The following is a 24,860-nucleotide window of genomic DNA, read 5'->3' as shown; positions in this document are numbered from 1 at the left end:
GGTGCTTCATGGAAGTGGGATCTGACATCCTAAGGTCCTTTCTGTAAACAGCATCAAGAAGCAGAAGGGAGGAATGGCGTAGTCAAAACTCCATAGGCACATCAGCAAGATATAAAATGTGTTTCTTTGTCAGAGAGAGGTGCAGAAGCAAACCATATGTTTGTTCAGAAATAAAAGTGTGTTCCAGTGAGGATGATGACAGTGTTTCGTAGCTGAGACGTGAGCAACTGACATGGATAGGTTATTGTTTAGCCAATTTTCTCAAATTTTTATATTTCACAAGACTTTTAAAATTATTTTATTAGCAGTTGAATATAAGCAGGCAAATTATAACACTACTGGAGTTTCAAATTAATAACCATGTTTAAGAATACATGTAAAGTATCATTATTAGAAGACAAAGTTATAAGTTGTTGAACCAGTTGTCTGAAGGCTTGAAATATGGATATTATTTCTTTTTCACCATTCATAGTGCGGTATCTCTTACCTGGGTCTCGCTGGAGTGATCTGTGCAATCTCAAGACCACCTCTGCTTGGTAGCTGTTTGTCGGTGTGCTGTGAAGCACCCACGTTCCAGCCCACACGCTTTGCTGCAGTACTGAGTTCTGAACTTAAATGGGGAAGATTTTAGCTGTCTCCCATTCTAGCACTAAAAAATGCTGCCGACTAGGTAGCAGAAGCACCAGCTGCCTCACAGCCTCAGTTTGTTGTAACCAGCTCCCACGTCTGTACAAAATGTGCCATTTCCAGCCTGTAATAGGATGGGGTTGGGTAGCTTTCACTGCTGACCCTTTCCCCCCCAGCCCAAGCAGAGCAATCAGCCAGTCTGGTTAGAAATTACTGCCAGAGATAGGGTTCCTCATCTGTGGCACTGCACCTGTGGTAGCTTTGCTTAGGAGCGTACACCGGTGCAACAGCTTTTTTTGTTCGCAGTCCCACTTGAAATACTCAGTGGCAGTTCAAGCGAAACTGTGTAAATTAGTCACTGTCACGTTTAGGCATTAAAAGTGGAATTAGTAATTTATATTAATCACAAATGTTTCTCCAGGTTTTATTAACAAGCAGATTGGCTGCCAAAACGCTTTCTGGAAGACATTTTTTTCTCCCAACTGCCACAGAGAACAAAACAGTTATTATGGGCATTTAGATAAAGATTAACGGTTTCAGCAATTCATTTGAGGAAAACTGTATTTTACTATGCATTCCAATTCAGCGCAGACTGTCACTGCCAGCATGATTTGTCGCCTCCTTGATAAAATTATACAGTGGAGGCACAAGATGGTGTAATTTATTTTAAGAGTAGAAACAGGTTAATCAACAAAGCAGAATGAGGTTAAAAAACAAACCAGACCCACATTTCTTAATTTTTTGGCAAGTCCAAATTTCCAGTAGAAGCGAGATATCTATCTAACTGCTGCTTTATCACATTTTGGTTCATTTTTTCATCATGCTTTTCTTCTTTCTTTGCTTTTTTTTCCTCAAGATGGCTTCATGTGCCCTATTTAGATCTCCAGGAAAAAGTAGTACAGGTGACCGCTTCATATTCTGTGCATCTACAAATAGTTCTATGGAGTACTGTAGGAGCAGTCCATGAACTCTGTATAGGGTGTGAAGAAATGACCGGAATGACAAGAAGGAGGTCAAAATTAATATTGCAGGATTTAACAGCAATGCAGGGCAGACTGCCAGCATGGCCTTCATGCTTTCACGTGTTTTGGACCGATAAAATCAATTTCCTAAGCATACTACTTTTTGAGCTTATCATGTTCCAAGGAATTAAAGAACAGACATGCTATATTTTGTTCCGTTATGGCTAGCTCCCTTTTTTCTTCCATTTTTGCATTTTAGGATGGTATAAAATGAAGGAAATCAAAACACAAGTGAAAAATCAGCTGTTTGCTACAAAGGAGACAAACAAGGGTTGAAGGAGAAAAAAAGTCATTACAGAGAGATTAGAAAATTAATTGATTGGTGGCTCTGACAGTTCCCATTGGATGTCTAAGGATCCTGTGAAAAGAAAGTATAGTCTCAAACATTTCTTCCTGTTATTTCTTTCTCTCGTGTAGAGACTCCTCTGAAGCATTATTAGGTTTCAATTATTTTCAGTGAAATATTTCACAAGAAAAGTAGATGATAAAATCAGTAGAAGTAGTGTTATTTCCCCCGAGAAACTTACTATGGCTAATACTCAAACTGTAATAAGGAAGGCTTCTGTTCCACATCAAACTTAAGAGATTTCCACAGGGGTGGTTCTGTTTCATGGAGTTTTTGGAACTCTTGTGACACGGAGTTAATGTGCCCCCTCGTTCCCCAAAATTAGTACGGGGCAGCTGATAAATTCAGTGGAGTGCGAGAACTTGATCATATCCATGGCTTAATATAAGCATGTGTGAAACTTGCAGTGAATCTATTTAGTGAAGAATCTATTACCTTTTTTTTTCCCCTAAGGCTGAGTGTTGGTTTAGAGGTACTGTTCTTTCAACAATGACAAAATGTTTGTAACAATGTTTCCTTCTCTATTCAATTCCTATACTTATCATGTATTTATTTAGCAGCTATGTGTGTATGGATTGTATGGTCTTATATGTGAATATATGCATATATATAGAAAATAATACTAATATGAAAAAGTCACACATTGGTTAAATCTTTGATAAAAATAATTTTTTTGTGTTAAAGGCTTTAGCTATTGTGACTATAAAAATGCTAATTTTGTCAAACTAAAAATATACGTAATTTTAACTCCACTTTAAGTTTAGACGTTTATAATATTAAATGCCAGTGAAGTGCCTCCTGGGGATTGTATTGTACTTTCACTAGATTATCTATCTCCTCTATGGGCTGAACTGACCAGTTGTTCTTTCTTGTCCTCGCTGTGGTGTAATCATGCCATTATCACTACACATTGCTTGTGCTTTCCAAAGTTAAAGTGAGGTTAAAAATAAATTCAGCCCGGGTGCAGGAAGGGGACTGCTTGCAGTACTTTTCAGGGCAAAAGTGTGACTATATGAGGTGTTAACTTTACTTCCTTGCTGTGCTTAGTTCCCCTCTCCTTCCTGGTAACTACAGTGGAAATGGATGTGCATTAGAGGCAAAACATTCCCACTGAAATCTCTCCTCTTGAAGAAAATGGCAGAAGGAGCCATTCTCTATAGACGTGCTCCAGCTTCCTTAAGAAAATTAGTCCACTTTTCAGAAAAGAAGCATTTTGGTTTGCCACCAGAATCCTTGGGATGCAAAATATAAAATGTTCATTTTCATCGGAGTTCTCCAAACTTTGTGTCATGCCATGCTGTTGCTGCCTTCTTAATTGAGGGAGAAACTGCCTTTTCCAGTAGCTTTGCAGTTACCTGACACCTAATTCTGTGTAATGGTGGGTGTTTACTGTGAGGGATGATTTGAGGGCTCTGTGCACTCTCCGACCCTTGAACCACTCTCTGTTCAGCCACACCAGCTGCTTGTTCTTATCAAAAACAATAGTGTGGCTTCTAACTAAATTATGGGATAATTTGGAAATCCAATAATCTGTTCTAGATTTTACACAGGTCTAAAAGATGTGCATTAAGGGTTAGCTTGGGAAAAACCCTTATAAAATATTATCTAGGGAAAATATTTCTTAATATTCTAACCTACCTGAAAAGAGGTGTTTCTGCCCAGGAATTTTTTATTTTAGTGAACTGGAGAATATTTTGAGTGGAAAAACAGTTTTAAGCCAAAAATAAATCTCTTGGGGAACCTGGTGCCACATCGAAGTTGTAGGCAGAAAAGGAAAAGAAAATTTTTGGAACTGTATTGACTATGAGGATGAGGAACATTGTGCTTTAGAAATGTAAATTAAAATTAACTTTGGTACTTGTGTGAGTACAGCTGGATTTTTATGAGGATATATGCCATTCCACAAAGGGCTTGTGAATAGCGTATGTTATTCTGTATGCTAATATGTACATGTAAATCTGCATTGCACCCTTATAAATATGAGGTGAAATTATAAGTACATGTACATTCTACAAAGAAGTCATCACTGAAAGCCACACAAATAAAACAGCAACAGAAAGTCCCATGAAATTGCCCTAACTCTTCAGCAGCTGTACTTTAGGCTGAAGAAGGATGACCCTGAAATAATAGCTTTCTGTTAGGAGAGGGGGGGGGGAAGAGTAAAAGTAGCAATAAGGTTTTTCTGTGCCATTTCATGAAGAAACAAGAGGGGGGGTGTTATTGACATAAATTTCCCACTGATGGTTTTGCTTCAGATTTGAAAAGTAAATAGAGATTGTGTATGTACCTGAATGCTAAAAATTATTAATTTGATTCACTTTAACTGGACTTCTGAAAAAAATTCTGACAACTATGCATACAGATTAGTTGATCATAGTGGTCTTTTTTCACTTGACCATCAATGAAAATGACATTGATTTTGGTGCATCTACATTTCAGTGGAATCTTTATTTAGGCTTTAGGGGACTGATGTGAAATGCACCTGAACACATAAATTTTCAAATAAGAAAAAAAATAACAGCACAATCAACCTAAACCCAGGGTAGGTACAATATATGTAATATATTCTATGTAAATTGCACATATGCTTCTTCAATCCTGTTCTTCCTTGATCCCAGTCCAAAAGTAGGTAAAATAAATAGATTACATATTACAGGCCATATGTCAGAACTGCTTAGCATTCCCAATTAGAGTCATAATTTTAGAAGTACTTAACTGTCACTTAGGTATCCAAATAGTTGGCCAGATTTCTAAAATGCTTTGCACATGAAGCACTGACTTCTTCTGAAAATGTGATCTCTATTGCAGATTGTAAACATCTTGAAAGTTTGTCAGTAGGTTCTTTTGAATGGTATGTTTGTGTTTTACCAGGGGTTTTTTGTTTGGTGGGGTTTTCTGGGTTTGTTTCTTAAGTGCAAATATAATATTCTTATCAACTTGAGCCCCATTTCTGCTGTCTGATAATCAAGGGCTAAGATAGTCTAGTATTGTTAGCTGTTCTTTCCTTTTAATACAAAGTGCAATTGTTAGCTTAGAAGCACATAAAAGAGTCATTGTAATGTTGATGTGCATGGAAACTGACTTGAAAGTACAAGGTTTCTTTTACTTTTAACAAGTGTTTTAAAAAGCTATCTCTCAAGAGCAAATGTGTGTCTCTAGACAGGTAATGCTTTAATCAGATGGAAACATCTAGATGGGAAGACCAATAATAGAGGGAGTCGGAGCATTGGACTGTCTTGGCCTTTTGCCCAGGTCCCACCAGAATCCTGCCATGCTCCTCAGAGGTGCTCCCTCTCCTAGTATGAAGGTGCTCCGCTAGTCAACAATGGGATTTCCTGTAGGGCTTTTGTCATAAGTTCTGCAGCAGATGTCTGACAGTAAGCCGATGGGATTTTTTTTTTTTTTTTTGGTGGGTCCGTAGGTCGGTATTTTATCAGCAGTGATGTCTCAGATGGAAAAAAATTTAAAGAAAATTCATTTTAAAAAACCTATCTATCTTGGTTGTGAGCCACTAATGACCACAAACAGTGGATACAGCCATATGAACCTCCTCCGAGCAAGTGCACATAATTTCTATAATTGGAGCTGATGGAAACTTGTCTGTATAAATGCCATCACCTTCCATTGGAGGTGGCTCCCACATGTCACTGCTGAGGCTTTGGCTGAAAAGCAGACCTAATGAAAGAGTTTTCCAGCCCTTGGTGCATCTGTGGCACTTGCTCTCCCTGCTGCGCTGCATAGCACACTGGCCATTTGTTGGCAAGTTCATATTTCACACTGTAGGGAATTGAAATGAATTTACAGACAGGAGAAGAGTTTTATTTGCAGTAGCTTGTGTATCCCTAGACTCTGATTTGGCATAAAACATCTGCTTCATGATCTGTTTCGAGGCCAGTTCCCTTCCGCCAACAAAGGTTACAACTTCATGCAAGCTGTGCCTTCGCTGGCAGGGGGAGATTTGCCTGAAGACTTGATTTAGTCAGAATCAAAGCATCCTGCCACAGAAATCCTTTTTTCAATTACTTCTGAAAAAGCAGCCAGACAGTAAATGTATTAACATTTTAAACAGTGAGTAAAGGAGGCTGCTGACTTCTGTTGTATGGTTTTTTGTGAGAACTTGATATAAACCATATCTGTGTGTATGAGTGGCTAGGAATAAACATTCATTATTGTTCTTATAGTAGAAGAAGTGACAGACATTCTACCTGTATCTGCTTACTGCTGCTGCCAATGAGCAGAGTCAGTAAGTACACCTATTGGTTTCAGCTACAGTTTATGCATATTTTCAATTTGCAAAGTTTATTGGTATAATATTGATGCAGTTTCTGTTAAAGTCTTAGGACCCAACAATAGGCCCAACAAGATGCAATATTTGGAGATAAATTGATGCATTAAATCTCTTTTGTATTCATGGTGGGGACCTAATTTCAGGGGGCTTTGTCTACTACCAAAAAAAGTCAATTTTTGAAAGATTGATACAGATTTCTTTGCAGAAGTGTCATCTTGATCCACACTTATGTGTGTACAAATAAAATCCATGTTCCTTCTTGCAGTAGCAACCTTTATTAGAGTGAATAGCATATTATCATCTATGCACTTCACTGTCATTGATGCACAGTCTTTGCAACATATGGCTATTTTTCCTCCTCAGAAAAAAATCCTTTCTCTAGCTTAAAAAAAAGTAATTGAATATTTGCATATCTCCAAGGAGCCATGCGGGTTAAACTCTGCATTCATCTTCTGCAGTTCTTAGGCCGCTTTTGGTTTAAGAGCAAGAACTATTGCTTTTATGAAGTGCCTTTTTCTATAAAGTCAAAACCTCACAGCAGTGCACAGAAAGCCAGTGCTATAAAGGAGCTAAGTAGAGTCTTTAATAGAGAGAGCTAGGTTGTAAGTGTTTTTGTTCCTATGGAGCAGATAGATTTGGTTCCATCTGTTCCATATTCATAACAAAGGAGCTCACTTGCAGGAGGACTGACTTCCTGGGAGTAGCATGGTAATGATCTTTTCACCACAGATTGAAAGGATCTGAAAATGGTCACTTCAGCTCAGCAGAAAGCAGCTAGCACTGATAGTGCTTCAGACCTGCTATTTTTCTGCAGCTCTGTTTTAAGATGCATCTTTTTTTTCTGAATGAAACAAAACAAAAACATAAACCTTAATTCCTCCCCACCTCCTGTCAGTCCTCATTCTGAGGAGTTCAGGATGTTCTCTCAAACAAAAATGGAATGACATTACAAATACAGGGTCAATTTTTCTTTATTTGATCTTGGTATTAAAGGCAAAAGTGAAAAATTATTTATTGCCAGTCTGGGTTCTGTCTTCTGAACTTTTCTCATGATCTCTACTTTCCCAGCCAGAAGATTCTGTGAATGGGAAGTCTGAAGTCCACAAAATGTGTGCAAAAGTTCCTTGCTGGGCTTCGTAATTAGGCTGCTCCGGTGCCAGCTTTGATTACACACCTCGTGGGCTTTCAAAAAGCAAAAAAAATCCAGCTTAATCCAAGAAAAAAAAAATAGTCGTGTCTCTGCAGGATATTTCACAAGGAGAGAACAGAAAAATTCAGGAGTGTACCACAAGCACTCTTACTTGGCTAAACAACAAATTATTCAGTGACCCCTAAAAGGTGAAGTGGAAGTTTAGAGATCTCAAAAATTAACTAGAAACGCAGAACCTAAAGGATCCTTCTGTGTCATTGGTTCTGGCTGTGCAGTCTCTGAAGGAGGCCATGAGACAGACCCAGGTTTACCATTGTCCTGGCTGGAAGCCCTGCTGAGGTGTGCTGGACCCCATGTGTCACCACTTGGTGCCTGAGGCAGCTGTGACAGCAGGACAGGCAAGCAGCAGGCATGAGTAGCCTGCCTTGGCACTGCAGCATCCATGTAGGCATACTCGGGTTTTTTGTCCCTCCAGCCAGCAATACCATATTGTGTAATTCATAGATGTATATGAAAGCATCCACTACACTTGTTGATTAAGACTCCACATCAAATAGTACGCACATATTTGCAGATCTGATGCCTCCCTCTACCTCAAAGTTAGAGATTTGATCTCAGACTGAGGTTTTTTGTTTGTTCTGTTGGGAATTTTTTTGGAGTGCTGCATGTTTTACTGCAGTAACTCAAGGAGAAAATACGTGCATTTCAAGTCATTCTTTTCCTAACTAAGGTAAATGAGAGGGTATCTAGGCTTCTTTGAAGAAACTTGGTACACTGAACCCACTTTTAAAAATGAGGGGAAAGAAGCATCTGATGCACACTGTCATGCAGCTCTGCACAGCTACCAGAACTATATCCAGTGCAGATGTTTATTGATATGGACTAGCCAGGAACTGAGATACAAATGTAAGCAGATCTTCATGGTTACAGAATGTGGGATAGAGATTGTGTACTTCACTGGCAGGGTTGCTCTAGTATGACCAGGCTTGAGGTCTCCACCCACGGTGGAGTGGAGACACCACATTAGGTTAGAGGCACTTAAATCAAGCAGTGATGGATACTGTGTGGTTGAGAGAATTAATTTGGCAGAGTTTTTGCCCATCTCTTTTGAAATGAAATATGTATCTGGAAGGAGGTTTCAAGTAAGTGGTTTTGTGTTATCCCATGTTGTTTTCCATTTGTATGATCTTAGATACACATGGGAAGCACCATTAGAAGCTGCTCACAACTTGGTTATGCAAGTTTCTTAACTGGTTAACGTGCAGAATAGAGGACCAAGCTTGCGGTGGGGAAGTGCTTGCTTAGATCAGAAAGCAGCAGATGGAAAATAGAGATGAGAATTTCCCAGTCTGCTTGGAAAGATTGTTAGTGTGAAACAGGGACTTTTCTGGAAGAGTGGTGGAGAAATGCTTCAGTTCTGAGAGAACAATTGTCATGCTGATTCAGGAAGAGAAAAGCTTGAGAGGTACCTGTGTGTTTCAGCAATCTGATGAGATATTAATTGCTTTTAAGAAAAGGTTTCCAAACCACCAGGGCTTTTGAGTCCTAGTTATGGAAAAGTGTACACATATATGTCTAATTTTGAGTTCATCTGGGAATGATCACTGGAAATAGGGCTAAACATCCTGTGGTATACATTAATCTAGAAAAGAAAAAAAGCGCAGAAGGAAATAATTTGTGGCAGAGTAAAATGAAAGGTTAGCTATCCCATGGGTGTTTCAGACTTTCCCACAGTCATAGTTATGACATGCATGGTCCTTTTCTGGAATAGGTGAGACATGTCAAATTCTTCACAAGGCAGCAGTTCTCCTTGATGAGGCTGCAGCTATTCTCACATAGGTTGGCTTTTTTCAAAAACAGACTTCAAAGAATGAGTGCAACCTGTGGAACCGAACACAAGCTAGACAAGTGAAAAAAAGAAGCAGGGATCTAGAAGTTTAAATAAAACTGCTATTGCCTGATACACTGAACAAATTTTAGTTAAAGAGAAAACTACAGCTTGATGATTCCAGAATTTTTCATGGTAAAGGCGACAAATTCAAGGGTTAAGGAAATCCTTCTGAAGACTGGAGAAAAATTTCTGACTTGTATGATGGAGTGATGGAAGGTTCAATAGTCCCTCTGCAGGACTTGAGCAAACTGGGAATTAATCTGATAAAGATGTACTGTTATTAATATAGTGCTGGCATACGTTAATGTGTTTGTACTCTACTCAGTCATGGCCTGGGACCCCGTCACAGTAGGTGTAATGAAATAGGTGATCTGTGCCCTGAGAATCTTGTCAGAATCAGAGCTTGAGTTACAGTTGACTATCGTGTGTTTTACCAACTTTACTTTTCTATTTCATATCTGGTTTCCATCCTGCTCAAATTTGGATTTGTCTGTGTAAGAGCTGACTGTGCACATAAAGGCATTTTTGTAAAGGCTGTGCCAAGTTGCTGTTAGAACTTTGCCAAGAGAAAAAGCCCTTCAGAAATCTTTTGAGCAATGATATCCTCTCTAAGCAGTGCATTTGCAAACTTTTGGACATGCATATGCACTCAAAGACATTCAGACTTGCATTATTCTCACTGTTTGCCTTCATTTTAAATAACGACAAAGGACAAGCCTCTGTCTGTGCTTTTTCTCAAATTTCCCCTGATCCTAAGGCAACTTCTTGAAGATCTCTTCCTGCCTTTACATCTTCTCCCTCCTCCACAAGACATAAACAATATATTCTGTTGCTTTGCTTAGGTGAGTCAGCAGAAGTAACTTTTCATGTCTATGTACCTGTCACATTCCTAGAACAATACAACATTTATAATTACTTCTGTATTTTTATAAACTGACTTCACAAGCATACCATAGGAAGCTAGAAATGTTTCTAAATATTTTAAAGATAGTGCCAAGCCCCTGGAAATGGAGTAGAATGGAATGCTTCTCTCTGCTTTAATTATAGTGTCAGCAGTGGTAAAGCTAGACATGGATAATATGAAGTCCATTAAAGTATATGAGGTTTAGTAATATGATACAATACCCACAAATTCCATGTGGGTGAACATGTTGCTTTAAAGATCAAAAAGAGAAGGTCATTACTAACAAGACTATAATGTCTCTTCAAAGGATTTACTTATGTCTAGTTCTTAGAGATGGAAATTAGTAAAATGGATAGCCTGCTTGAAGAAAAACATTTTATTTCTAGTGATACCAAGGGAATATATATGTATAAAAGTACTTATGAAAAGTATGAGGAGGATATATTTTTCACTAAGTGCTCTATTTGATAGTATCAACTTGTTTTATTAGCAATTTAGTCTAATACAGTCTTAATGTTGTACAATAACTGTATTTGGTTTTGTTAATGCCACTGAAAACGGTAATGAGATCTGAGGTTTTTATTTTATTCTAGTTAATAAGTGTTGGTTTGTTGCAATAGAAAAGTATAACATCAGTCATTTATATTGTACTAGTGCAGAAATATTAGCCCTTATTTTATGGTATGTAATACAGTTTGTATTTATGAAAGAGAAACCTTCTTATATGAAAGGCCTGCAAATATTTCATGTGTGAGCAACTTGTATGATCTATTCTTCATCTATACCTCCTTATATTTCATAGGAGCTTACGTGCAACTGAAAGTCCATTCAAAGCAAGATATGCCTTTCATTTATTTCTAGCTGAGCTTTGTTTGTTTTTTAATGAGAAGAAACACCACAGAGGCAAGACAGATTCCCTGGGAAGCTCAGGCAGCAGTTAGATGACAGCTTTGCCCTGGTTCATCCACAAATGTAACTGTTCTTGGTTTTAGGAAAAAAAAAAAAAAGTCTTTGCAAAGAACAGCTGGGCTTGGTCCTTGTATTGGTTCAGGGCTTGGTTCAGAGGAACAGCTCAGACGGGGTTAGGTTTCAGCTGAAATGTCTGCTTTGTTGTTCCCCTGAAGGTGTGAAGGATACAGGCTGCCCTGCACTGAGGTAATTCTGTGTTTTCCTGAACTCAACTGGACTTGGCAACTTGGGAGGACAGATGATAACAGTATGAGTATAATAAACCTTTGGAGTGGATTCAAAGTGATACTGTCTGCCTCATATCAGCCCTCAGCTGCTGCTCACCTCTGGAGGTGCCCAGCTGGGCTTTGGGATGCTTTGATGTTCTGCACTAAAAAAGTCTGTCTCCAGTACACCAGGCGGGCCAACAACAGAGGAGTCTTGTCATTAAATCATCCTCTAGAGCAGATAAGGGACATTCCTGTGAGAGATACAGAGCTAGACCATGCTAAGTCCCCTAACAAAGGAAGTGCTGCACAAATAGCTTAATTACACTGGAAGTCCGTGGTTTACATGTCTTACCATACAGGACTTGATTTTGTTTTGTATGACTTTGATATAAAACTTACTTTCAGTCCATGCAGCTTTCAACCAGATATATAAACTGCAACAGATTAGAAACTGCAAGAAAAATTATATTCTTCCTGGTCAAGCGGTTGCAATGGGGTAGTTAATTTGGAATTAAGTGCTAATGCAGAAACAGTAACTATGTATTACTTTCTTCCAAGAACTCTAACTAGCATTTGTCTGGCAAATCATTTCCATTTACTAAGCTATTTTTAGGGAGTATGAGAAATATAGTCACTTATGAGATAGGCCATAATAATTCAGTGTTTTTACACAGTGCAAAGCCAATGCAAATTAGGTATAAGACATTAGGAAATAAAAGTAGTATTTAACAATCTGTTTGTTGTTATGCACACAGCTTTTATCAAGTCTTTTTCTCCATTGCTGTGTACTTTGTGATTTATATGTTGCATGAAGTGCAGAATGTACATCTGTGTACGTGTGTAGGCATGTATGCACTTCATACGGATGTAGTTAAGCACGCAGGAGTAAAGCAAAATACACATTCGTATTAGGTGCCCTTTTTTAAATACTGTGGATTTTAAAACTTCATTTGGCAATACTAGTATCCATATTACTTTTTCTGTATTAAGTCATAGGCAGTATTAGCTGTGGCCTTGCATCTGTTTGCTTGTTTATTTGTTTTCCTTGTTAGGTAATTTTTCTTAGATTTCAAGTGTTGTTGGCAGTCCTAGATCAGGTAGTTTTCCAGACAAGACTCTCTCTCCATCTGTTGGTTTGAGACTTGTGAGTCTTTAACTTACTCAGTAATTTATTTTTTTTTTATTTTATCTTGGTGATGACTAAATAAAGAGAGATGGTAGACTCGGCAATAGCAAAAGTACAAATAAGTTTAGTCATGATTTACTGAGGAATTGTGCTTGATTATTAGATCTGAAGAATGAGTAGGTCGTGGGCATTTAATATTTTAATTTTCTCTGAATGGACTTGTGTTTATACTACCAGAACAAAACTTTTGCTGGTATGTTGGAATGAAAGAGCAGACATGCAAAGACTCTTTTTTAAATTAAACTCAGGTATTGGTGAAAGCTGAGATTTCCATAGGACCAGTATTTATCTGGTTTTAATTTTTTATTTTAACACTCACAAGGAGAAAATGATCAGTAAATCCTTTCCAGTAGCTTCCTTTTGATTGATAATTTTGAAGACCCCTTCATTGTCCTTCGGTATGGGCCTTACTTCATGTATGCACACAAAGGAGTGTTTTATTGATTCATTAAATTCTAGCTGACTTTTTCAGTTGTACCATTTATGCAAATTTGTAACTTTTTTCAATCTAAACTGTGAGAAGAATATTAATAACTAATTCTGCATTTACCTGGCTAATTTGCATACATTTGTGTTGTATGGTAAATCACATGAAAACCTACAGGGGAAAGGCTCAGCTCTTCTAACAACTAATAGGCTATTTTTTCTTTTGACTTGCACAAATTGAGAAATACTGCCTGTGGCAAACATAATGGAAAACTGCATTTTTAATGCTCTCACACATACTCATTTCTTTACAAAGAAAGAAGCAGATGACTGTTCTTAAAAATAAAACTTTCTAAAGCTCTGTAGCTGACACAGGATATTGGATGCTAAAACACTTCAGGTTGGTGGAATTATGATTTGCAGGTTGTATAAGGTTACCTGGATTTTGGATTTGACTAATGGGAGTGGTATTGTGCCTGAAAGGGCTAGAGGCAAATCATGGCTATAAATATTTTCTCCTGAAGAGACTGTCAGTAACTTACAGGACTAAGAGAGTGGAAGGACTGCGTAAACATGAGTTTCTGATTTAAAACACGCAGCGTCCTGTGCATGGGGTTGCTGCAGGTTCTCCCTTTGTGGTGTTTCTATTGCAGAAGTTACAAGTGCAACCCTTTTGACTGGGCAGTAAGTGTTAGGTATTTACTTCAGCTATATGCATGTGGCATCTCTGTCTAGTGTACTGGGGAGAAGTTCAAAATTAATTCTCATTTGGCTTCCCAGTCTAAATGAATACTTCTATTCAGTGCTTCTTGTTGGGAAGCACTTATCAGTGCCAGAATTTTTGTAACACATAGAGGGTGCTGGTAGTAGTATATCTGCAATGAAATGAGGTCAGACCTTGGTGAGATTTCTTAGATCTTCTCTACAAGGAGACCCTGTTTGCTGGACATCTGAGCAGAGATCAGAAGAAAACATTAATCACAGTTTTCAAAAACAGTGATAACAGACTTGTGTCCAGTGTTTCATGAACACTGCTTTATAATCCTTCAGAGAATACTCAGAGTATAGAAACTTGAAATACAAAATAGTAAGACAATTATCATATGCAGAGTATCTGCAGCATGTAATATCAGGGCCATGAGAAGATGCGGTGGGGTGAATTGGGTTTCTGCATAAGGAAAGGATGCTCCTTTACCAGTGTCCCTCCATTCTAAAACAAAGGTCCTGTCTGACTGGCTTAGATAAATGGAGCACTATTTGTACACTGAACCATTCCAGTTTTGCTAACAGGTCCCATAGTGGATTGTGCCTTGAATATTAAATATATTTGTAGTGCTAAATGAGGATTTGAATTGCATTTATGATTTCTTATTTTTTTATATCAGGACTTACATTTTAGGAAAAGGTGCAATGCTGTATTAGAAAGCTAAGAATGAGAAGAGAAGCAGAGGAAAGCACTGATTACATGTGAATATCAGTAAATAGGATGGTTGAGACACTTTTTGTATGCGGCATCCTAATAACTTGCTCTTAGGTTAGAAACTGAGCCTCAGATAGTTGCCAGCCAAACTGCCTCCTGTCTCAGGAAAGAAAATGCTTAATTACAGCTTTTGTCACATGACTAGCAGGTCCTGATAATCAAGTTGCTTTTGAAATTTTAATACCTTTTCTTTTTTTGTACATTTACTTTTTAATTAGTTTACTTTGTAGCTTGACTGGGTCATCAACCTACACAACAGGATGACTCCTTTAAGGAGTTTTTGATATTTGACATAGTAAATTCAACTACAAAACTGTTGGGGGAAAAAACCCACACTACTTTCTGTGTATGTTACTTTTTGTTTTCTATCTATGGCTTGCTGCAGTCATTGAATAACTCTGCTAAGCCTTATCAGGCTGAGGAAGGACCTAACCTGTTATTTATATCTAATATATTAATAATGTACCATGTGTTTTCTAGCAGAGAACTGCTTAGGACTGGGATGAAGGGAACTGTATTTTTTTTTCCCATATTTAAATATAGCTAGCAAATACTGAAATATTTATGGTTTGGCTCTAGATGAGGAGAGAATAATTTTCTTCACTGTCTTTCCTTTCCTTACAGGGTATAAAAATGGTAGCCAAAAGTGTTTCAAAGAAAAGAAATTTTCTCATCTAATTTGTCTTTATGGACCATTTTTAGATCCAGCTTGGATCTAGTCCTATTTGCAGTAGTTCGTTGCATTATTTTTTTCCTAGTTCAACTAATGGAGATGGAATTTTCATCTCAAGAATACAGAGATCATGACTTGAATTTCTTTTGAATAGTGGAATTTTCCTATTTAAAAAAAGAGACAAAACCAGTTATTTTTTTTAATCATTGAAGTGTTTTCATATGTCTTGTGATTTCAGAGGGATTTTATTGTGCACTTCCTTCTAACCCCAAGTCTTTGTGTAACCATGAAATCTAAAACATGTTCTTTAAAAGACTGACCCAGGAGATTGTCATGAATTTGCTGGTAAAGGTGAGGTAGGGCAGGGGAGTGAAGTACCACAGGAATTGTAATGGAATGTAGCAACACTGCAGAGTTCCTCCTCTGTTTTTCATTGTGATTATTCCTGACACAAACTAAACCAGTCAGACCTTTTCTATTCTAATATCATTCATGGAAAAAAGAGGATGTAACCTCTTTTGCTCCTTATAAGACATCTTTTTTTCAAAGGTTTCTTTTTGTTGTGCAGTAAGGTTTCAATTGCCTTTTTTTTAACTTGGGAATTTTGTCTTTTGAAATGGAAAGTGTTGCTTGGGACAGGTTCAGTTAGCATCAGAGGCTGCCTGTTCTCAGAACTGGCCTCAGTTTTATAGCTAATATCACCTTTAAAAGGAGCAAATAGAAAAGCCTTATACCAAAGCCTTAGAGGCTAACCTGGTTTTGTCCAGAAAGGAGAATGAAATTTCTCTTTGTACCACCTAGAAAGGACATTTTTTCTTATACTATAGGTAATTTCAGTGGAATATAGCAACAAAAGCAATAGTTTACCTGGCAAGTAACTTTAACAGATCCCACTTGACAAAGAGAAGTTCTTTTTCTCTTTTCCAGAGTTCGGCAATGTTGCTCTCTTGCAAGTGTGCAAGAGAGTGTCAGGGAGTTTGCCAGACTCTGCTGCATTGGAAACCCAGCTTTCCGGGAAAGTAAAACACCTTAAAACCACTGAACATTCTTCAGCTAATGCTTTGCTCTTTCCTACCCTTTGGTCCTGAAGTCAAGACCTGAATTTTTCCAGTTGCAGTCAATTTGATAGGAGATTTTTGGTTCAAACTAATCCCAGAATTTTTCTTGTAAGCCTCAGGTCTTCTTAGGTTCTAGCTGTTTCAGCTTGTTGCTGAAAGAGGGGGAAAAAATTCCCAGCTGTTGCCATCATATCCTGAACATCTTAATCTAGCAGGCAGGGTTTTCATAGGATACTGGTGAAAACATTGCAGAATAAAGAAAACAGAGAACTGAACAGTACTGACAAACTTACTGCAATGTGTGTGAGAGGAGGACAGATGATATGAGCCAACCTGACTCTTCCCTGTGGCAGATACATCTGGTCTTAAGGCAAATACTGCAACTGGTCTGTGTTTTTTCTTTTAAGATGAAAAGGAGGGGGAGAGGGAGAGGGAGGGAGAAGAGGGGAAGAAAAAAAAAATTGATTGCAGTCATCCAGCTTGGCAAACAGTTCTTAAATTTCTCAGGCCAAAGAGGTTGCAGTGTATACCTTTATACCTTCTTGGTTGTTGAGGCAGATGTGAGAGCAGAACAATATGTCACTTGGTTATTTCTTTTTTTATTCATTATTATTCCTTCTGAAGGAGTAAAACACTGAATAAAGAGGGGTCTTTCTGGGTTTACTGCAAGCATTGACAGTACATAATTTCTCTGGAAATTTTTCGTACTTACTGCTGAAACTGCATCAGTTTCTGGGATGATGAGTTAAATGCAATTGCTATGGTTGCAATAGGACTGCAGTTCATTATATAGTCTATAATACGCAAACCTGTGTGCGGACTGGTGAAAAAAAGATTTAAGTGGGGAACGGATTTTAATATTTTTCTTCCAAAGAACATGGCCAATCGCTAGCTGTTGTTTTCTCTGAAGTGCATGCAAATGTTAGGTACACATATAAACTTTATATGTAAAAAACATTAATTTTCTTTTTTTTCTGGATAAAATATTATTAGCTCCTAGCTATCCTAGTTAGTCACTAACAGAATATTCTGATAAATGGCAGTGAGCTCAAACGTGCTTATTTTATGGACATAAACAACAGCATGTTAGCATCAAAGCTGAAACTTGCTTTTAAATAAATGTGGGTCATGATACACTTCTGAAATAATTCCTGAGCAGGAAAAATCTGTTAGTGATAAAATTGTTGTATGGACTCTATTTTGGCTAACATTGGAAATGTTATTTCCACCTTTATGCTGGTAACGTGGTAATGATTATAGGATTCTTATCTTTTGAGAAATCTACAACTGTCTGTTTAGTCTGAGCAAAGCATTTAGCCAGTTGCATATATTCAGTGAGGGCCTCAGAAAGGACACCCATTTCCTGAATATAACCACAGAGTGCAAATATTGTGCCCTAAATAACACACCAGTTACTGTAAATGTCAGTAGGGGGAGTTTTTCTGACTTTGATTTAGTAAGAGCCTACAGCAAAGCCAGCTGTTAACACTTCTTAACTGCTTGTCATTGTGAAGGGGGAGCATCATTTCTACACACTTTTGTGTTTTGATTAAAAGAGGGAAACAATTTTTCAAGCACTTCCCAACAGGTGCAGAACCACAGCATTAGCTGTACTGGACTCTTACTCTGCTCCCTTTTTTTGTGTTTGTACTGAATTTGCTAGTTCTTCTTGGTAAATTCTTCTAGGAAAAAGCTGATGCCTGGCTTGGAAACACATCATCAAAGACTAAGGGAATTAATTTCAAGTTAGTTGAGGAGCATTTCAAGCGTGAACTTAGCATGAAGACAAAGAATGCACATTCATATGTCTGTGTATAAATCATTTTTGTTATTTGTCACAAACAGGGACAGAATTAATAAAAATGGATGAAACCGTGATAAACAGAACAAACTTATATCTTGCCAGCCCCAATTGTCTTTTGTAAATCAAGACAGCTACCAATAGTTGCCATTTTCTGCAAAAGGCAACTTGTTCTGCCCTAGTACATAGCTTTTTGAATAATGGGGAAAACTAGGCAATGAAATAAAAAATACTTTGTAGTTCTTCAGGCAATATTTTTCAGCTATTGCTTTTGAGGGGTTTTACAAGGGCAAAAAAACTGTATATGCATATGTTCTTTCACAAATGAAAATCTGCATGCCCAAATCAAGTTGCATGGTTGCCAATGTGCATGTTGAACTACAGGCCAATGCACAATTTCAAAACTGCAGACATTAATGGAACTTACCACGTGTTCGGATTGGCAGACAATACACTATGGAGTTCAGTCTGTGGTGACAGGCAGATGTATTTCCCTATGATCATGTATTTTGAGGCAAGCACAGTTCTAGAATAGAAGTTTTCAGACTAGCACTTATTCCTGGGAACTAAGTAGGTGCCGCACAAGTCTTATGTGTATGATCTTTTGTATTAGGCATGTTGTTTCCACTTATTCTTTTTCTCCTAATACAGTAAGTACTCTTAACATTAAATACTTTGAATGGGAAATGATGAGGGAGGGCAGAAAGCAGGAATAAGCTGGTTTTGGTTTGTTAGTTATATAACATGGGGAATCATGTTTTGACTGAAGCAAGATGATTATTTTCTCAACAAAGGCAGATGTACTGGAGCATATGGAGGCTGATTCTGCCGTAGAATTTAATTGTGTGTATTTCCACTTTTGTGGGAGTAGATACATAGTTCTATTTTTTAGCATTGTCACCTTCAGGGTCATTTTGTTTTTTCATCCCTTTTTGGGTTGCTGAAGCCTATGGCCTAGCGTTTCAAGACTAGCTTTTGTCTAATAATCCCGAAGTGTAATTTTTCAGAGTAGACACCTGCTTTACAGCAGAAACCATATTACACAACCTCTTGTGAAAAAGGTGTGGAAAAGTGAAAGGAGACAATGAAACATTGAAAATACCATGTTCTTCACTTCTTCCAAGTAAAATAATCAAAAAAGGGATTAGAATAAAATCTGCAGTTCTTTCCCTGCTTTTGCATAATCAAGCTACTTGGTGCACTCGAAGTCCTTACATGCAGAGGCTGAAATGTGTCCAGCCCTTCAGATGAAGGGAAGGTAAAGGGTATTTTATTTTAGCATAAAAGATTATTTGCTTTTTCACTCTCTTACTCTTCCACTTGTCTTGCCTTCTTTCCCATTTACAGCTTCTGCGATCCCAGATAATGGAAGGAGATCCTGTCTAAAGCTTAAGGTCTTTGTGCGACCAGCAAGTAAGTTCTTCAGATTAAGCTTTCAAGGGTGGCTTTGTAGCGCATGCTTTACTGTGTGGTCTAGTAAACAGCAGTAAATCCTTTTTTTTACTGTTAAATCTTGTGTATCTGTTCTGTACAGCAACCTTTGTGTTACAATATTCATCGTATTTTCTTACCATTTTTCATAAAGCTTTGTTTTAATTACATGGCAGTTGCTAACTTGTTGTTTCTTAAACTGTTGTACAAATGGAAGACTATAGTGGCATTTGGACAAGTGCCACAGACTTTAAAATATGAATATGCTTAATTATATGTAGTAAACAGACAGAAAAAAGAGAGTAAAAAAGGAAAGTGGGGAGTTTAAGGGTATCTCACTAACATATTTGGCTGTTATCTCTATTTTTGTTATAGACAGCTGTATGAAAACTATAGGTGTTCATGATCGTGTTTTCGATGTTAACGACAAAGTAGAAAATTCATTAGAACCAGCAGGTTAGTATGCTTAGAGAATCTTTTTTAACAATTGCGTGTATCCCTCTGGTGCTTCAGTACTTTTTTTCCTCTTCTCTCTGCATGCTTTGCATGGTACAACCGCTCTGCTTTTGCACATTTCTAGCAGTGCTGATATCTCTTATGGTATATTTCCTGTATCCTTGTTTAATGCAGGGGAGGAAAAATGATGTTGATTTATTTGTTTTTTTGGGTGACGTGGTTTAATAAAAAATGGTGTGTGCCAGTGTAAAATTTTCACCAGAATCCTGAAGTCGCTGGCCCATCCAAGCCAAACACCCAGCATGTTGGCAAAATACTCTATTTACTAACTGAGCCCAAAGTTTTAGAAATAAAGTCAATGGGCACACTTCATTTATTATGTGGTTTCAAAAGACTTTCCGCAAAACAGAACCACAGCTTGTTTAATGCTGGTACACAACACTGACACAGTTAGTGTTTAAATAAGAAATTAGTCCTTTAAAATTGTATACATTTGTATGTATATTTGGTTAGACAAAGTATCATTTTTACATACGCACATGCACACACACACTGATGTATATATAAATTCTTCTCCTGTTTTTACTGAAGCAAATTTAAGTTTTTTGGTGGGTTTCTGTCTTAAGAATAAGAGTAATGCTTGCTGTGATAAGGCCCCTCATCTGCCTAGGGCAAAGTTGCATTAACTTCCACCATTAATCAAGCTGATGTGTCCCTGTGTGGAAAGTGCATGTGTATTGTTTGTATGGCTCAGGTTTATGACAGATAGAAGCATGTTTAATTCTGGGTGTGTGAATAATCCCACCAACTTTAATGGGGTGGCTCATGACATTAAAATTAGGTGGGTATGTAGGAAAAGTAGTTGCAATAGTAGTATTACCTGTTTGTTTTATATGTACCTACACGCTGCTCACACATTGCCGTATTCAAGCCTCGATAATTAAAATACACAGTTAAATAAACAAATTATACCAGAAAAGAAATTACACACATACCATTTAGTATATACCCTGAAGAACAAATTACCAAGATTTTTTTTTTTTTACTCTTACGCTATTTGAAAGAGACTTTCCCTTTGGTATGAAGCAACATAATATTTTTTTACTCTTTGTTATTTGCAGTTCCTTTAAATAAAAATCATTATTTATACAAAAGTATAAATAAGGCTTTCACAAGTTATCCAGTTTGAATGATTTATGGGTACAAAATACATTATTTTTCTTTAAGAGGATTTTTAGAACTCTCCTAAAAATTTTGGTTTTGAGAATCAAAGATGTTCTCTAAGCAAATCTAAATACAAGGAGAGTGCATTTACAGTTGATACATTTGTACATTTATTAACAGTATTCTTCTATAGAAGGCATTAGGGTGATCTTTCCTTATCTCTAGGTAAACTATGAGTCTAGAAACTCAATGCACTCTTTTACGTTTTGTGATGTAGTGAATATGGGCCAATTAATGTGTATTTCTCCTGTTACTGGTTTGCAAAAGAGATCATCTGAGTAATAAATGCCTGATTTTAGTGAACTTGCTGAGCATTATTTTTAGTGCAGTGCTGCTCACTTCCCATGGAATGGCTATACCTAACTAGCACCATCACAAAAACATATTGTTAGAAAGCAGCAGGCAAACCAGGGAACCAAAATCATACAAAGAGTGTCCTGCAGCCTGAGATGAAATACTGTTTGTGTTATCAGGAGGAAATAATAGCTGTAATGAGAAGGTTTGGTACCAAAAACTTCCTGCTGCTGGCATCAGTGTACATTTGCATTATTATTTTGACCATTAGATAATCAGTCATTCCCAGATCTGCCAACTGCTGTCAGACTGTTCTGTTATAAGCCTGTTAGACTTGCTGCTGCCTCGGTGGATCTGGTTGCATGCGATCTGTGTCGTCATACTAATTCACCTGCCTCTGGCATGCATCTTCTGCTTCTGTGCTCTCCCCTCACCTGCCACTGTCTTCTTCCACAGTACACAGAAGAATTGGGAGGCAGGAGGGTCATGTTCAGCAGATTACATTTCTTTTAAAAATCACCAATTGCGTGATTTTTGAACCCTTGTAATTTCACTGGTTTTATTCAGGAATTTGTAGAAAACTGGTCTGTAGAGATCACACTTGTTTCAGAAGTGATGAAAGTAACTGGCCCTATTCCTGTCCTCCCCTTCTCTTCCTCCTTAATAATAAAACTAAAAAGTCCCTAAACAAGAATTACAACTGTGCATATCTGGAAAAATTATACCTGAAGCATATGATGTAAAGCTATGTGATCTGGAAAATTCATGGCTGTCAAAATAATTTTTTTCTAATTACTGCTGGCATTCGCAGTCTTTCACAGTGACTGTCTAGATTTTACTCAGGAATTTTGTCCTCTTCATCACTTGCCTTTGGTGTTTAAAATAAAGCGAAACCTTTTCCCTAAGCATTGAAGATTGTGCAGTGTTATAACTCTGCACCTCCAAGGAAAATGATATTTGTAAAGTGATTTTGAGAAGTACAGATGAGTTGTGTGCTCTAATATACAAGTGCAGAGACCTTGGGACCACATTGACAGAAAACCCAGATGATTTCTTGAAAGGAACCCCTTAATGTTACATGAAAATTAATTCTGCTCTGAAGAATAGCTTTATAAAAACAGCATCGTAGAAGATCTTTGGATTTTTCATTTAAGAGAAGTAATCTTTTTAGTTTAGGGCTTTTTTGTTGAGTTTTTTTAGCAGTAGCTAGTGTTCCAGTCATGGCAGTATCTGATAGTCAAAGAGAATGAGGATTTATTACTGCTTTACACTAGTTCTGCCCTATTGTGTTTTAGTGCTGACTCATGGATGTAATTCAGACAAAACTGTTGACATTCAGTGTTGCAAATTTGGACTTATTTGCAATTCTATTGATGATGCAAGAGGTAGAAGGTAATACACATCATTCTCCCCTGTAGTTTTACTTCATCAGCAGTGAGTAAATGTTTCCAAATTGGGAAGAGCTGACTGTAAATATATAAAGGAGGTGGAGCTGACAGTTAGAACAGGGATATTTTTCCCCATAACTTCTTAAGAGTATGATTTAATTGGGAAGCTGTTCTTGTGAAGTACTGTATTCTCATTGCATTGTCACCAAAGTACAAGACTGTATCTGAGAAGTGAAATGTGAAACAGCTTTTAGTGCTGACAACCACTGCACCTGGCAGTTTTCAGTAGCCGTCATTCACTGAAATTTTTAGATTCCTTTGGAATAATTCTGGAGGGCAAATTTTAGGGCCTCATTCAGGGCCGAAATGTCTGGGAGGGTGTCCCTGCTATACATGGTGAGGAGCTGTAACTGAAGTCATTCCAGTCATTACCGCTGACATCAGTGGGACTTTGATCTGATGATGTCCCTTTCTTACAAACATGAACATGCTGATCAGTGCTTGCTTTTCATACTTTTGCCTTGAGCAGCACTGAAGACCTGTTGATAAGCCTGACACGATTGTACTGTCTATTAGTGCTGGAAAAAAAGGTGATAGATTGCTAATCCAGTTTACTGTGCATCTTGTGTGTAACTGAACTGGGTCTGAAGAGCCTATTAACCTAAATTATGCTAAGTGTTCTACCTGCTTTTGTGCTAGGTGTCAAGGGTATGAAGGGGAGGGAGCTTGTTTCTAGCTAAAGCTAAGAAACGTGAAAGGCTCCATTGCCAAAGTGGCATGGTGATCCCAGTGTCCTGACTCCCGCTTCCCTTAGTGTCTTTAATTGGAACTGCACAGCTTTCACCCAGTGTAATCCTGGCGGTGCAATTTGTTGAGATGGGAGCTACGAGACAGATACATCATAGATATGTTGACACCGCTCATGTAATTGGGGAGCTTATTACAATAAGTACTGAGATACTGTTAATTTTCCTGGAAACTTAGGCACTCTAAAATAAGTTATGAATACATTTTGGGGCCACTTCACACTTTCTAAAAAGGCTTAGGTTATTTTATTCATTTAGTACTAAGAAAATTCAAACACAGAGCTGAATTTTATGGCAAGTGTCAGACAGATTACTTTTAAAATAGCCAAATTAGATAGCTGTGGATATGGAGGGCTTTGCAGAGAAAAACCTACCACACCTGTAACAACACTGCAGTTGAATTTGACTTTACCTTCCTTTTTCTCTGGTATAAGCTGTGGCTTTAAGGCTGATCTGTGGTTTACAAAAACTACACAGAGCTTTATTCAGTATCATAAATGTAGTATTTTCTACTATGTTCTCTTCTGCCACTAATGTATAAGCATGTTCTCCCAACTCAGCTGGTTCTTTTTTTCATTAGTTTTAGCAGCATATATGTAAATCTGTATTTTGCATAGTAGAAAAGGTAGTCTGTTGCCTATGGGGTTTTCCAGGTTGAGTATGTATTCTATAAAATCAGAGATTGTCATGTGTTAGCCTTTAAAATTCTATTTCAAGAAAGGGAGACTGGTCTTATATCCCCTGCATATCCCCAAATGCAGTATACTTCAGTGGAAATTTTATGCGTGGAAGTGGAATATATGCTTGGGCTTACAGGCTGTCATTTCAAATTCAGGATCCAAAATCTGTAACTCAGTAAGGGGATTAACCGCAAAATTAATTCTGAGCATGTGCAACTCCTCTTCAAGCCCTTTTGAAAATCAGGTGTTTTTATTTAGCTGCCTCACTATTGACATTGCTATCTAATGAGCCATCCAAAGCTAGAGCTACAGTGTTCTATTAGAAGAGGAATCTTTCATTCCTCAGTCTGCTGAAATCAGACATACTTTCTGCTCTTCTGGTCTTCAGTGGGAGTTTTGCCAGTAAGAAATGCAGGACTTGGCCCCAAGTTGGTTACATAATGAGGTATTACACGCTTGTGAAAGTCAATGACAGCACAAGGTTCATTGCCCTGTTTCATAAAGGCACTGAAATCTGCTTACAGTTGTCGGCTCAGTGAGAGTTTATTAAG

General features: G+C 37.7%; 1 protein-coding gene across 2 annotated transcripts in view; it reads left to right on the top strand.

The window, feature by feature from the left end:
• The window catches only part of EFNA5 (ephrin A5), a 211,623-nt gene that overhangs the window by 182,515 nt on the left and 4,248 nt on the right, over window positions 1-24,860 (top strand). For both annotated transcript variants that reach the window (XM_054809508.1, XM_054809509.1), the window contains 2 exons: window positions 19,378-19,443; window positions 19,837-19,917. In XM_054809508.1, coding sequence (XP_054665483.1) covers window positions 19,378-19,443; window positions 19,837-19,917 — 147 coding nt within the window. The remainder of the gene's footprint in view (window positions 1-19,377; window positions 19,444-19,836; window positions 19,918-24,860) is intronic.

The sequence above is a fragment of the Grus americana genome, chromosome Z, assembly GCF_028858705.1.
Source record: "Grus americana isolate bGruAme1 chromosome Z, bGruAme1.mat, whole genome shotgun sequence".
In the NCBI taxonomy this organism is placed as follows: Eukaryota; Metazoa; Chordata; class Aves; order Gruiformes; family Gruidae; genus Grus; species Grus americana.
The sequence above is the reverse complement of the archived record's forward strand: the minus strand, read 5'-3'. Positions and strand labels throughout refer to the sequence as shown.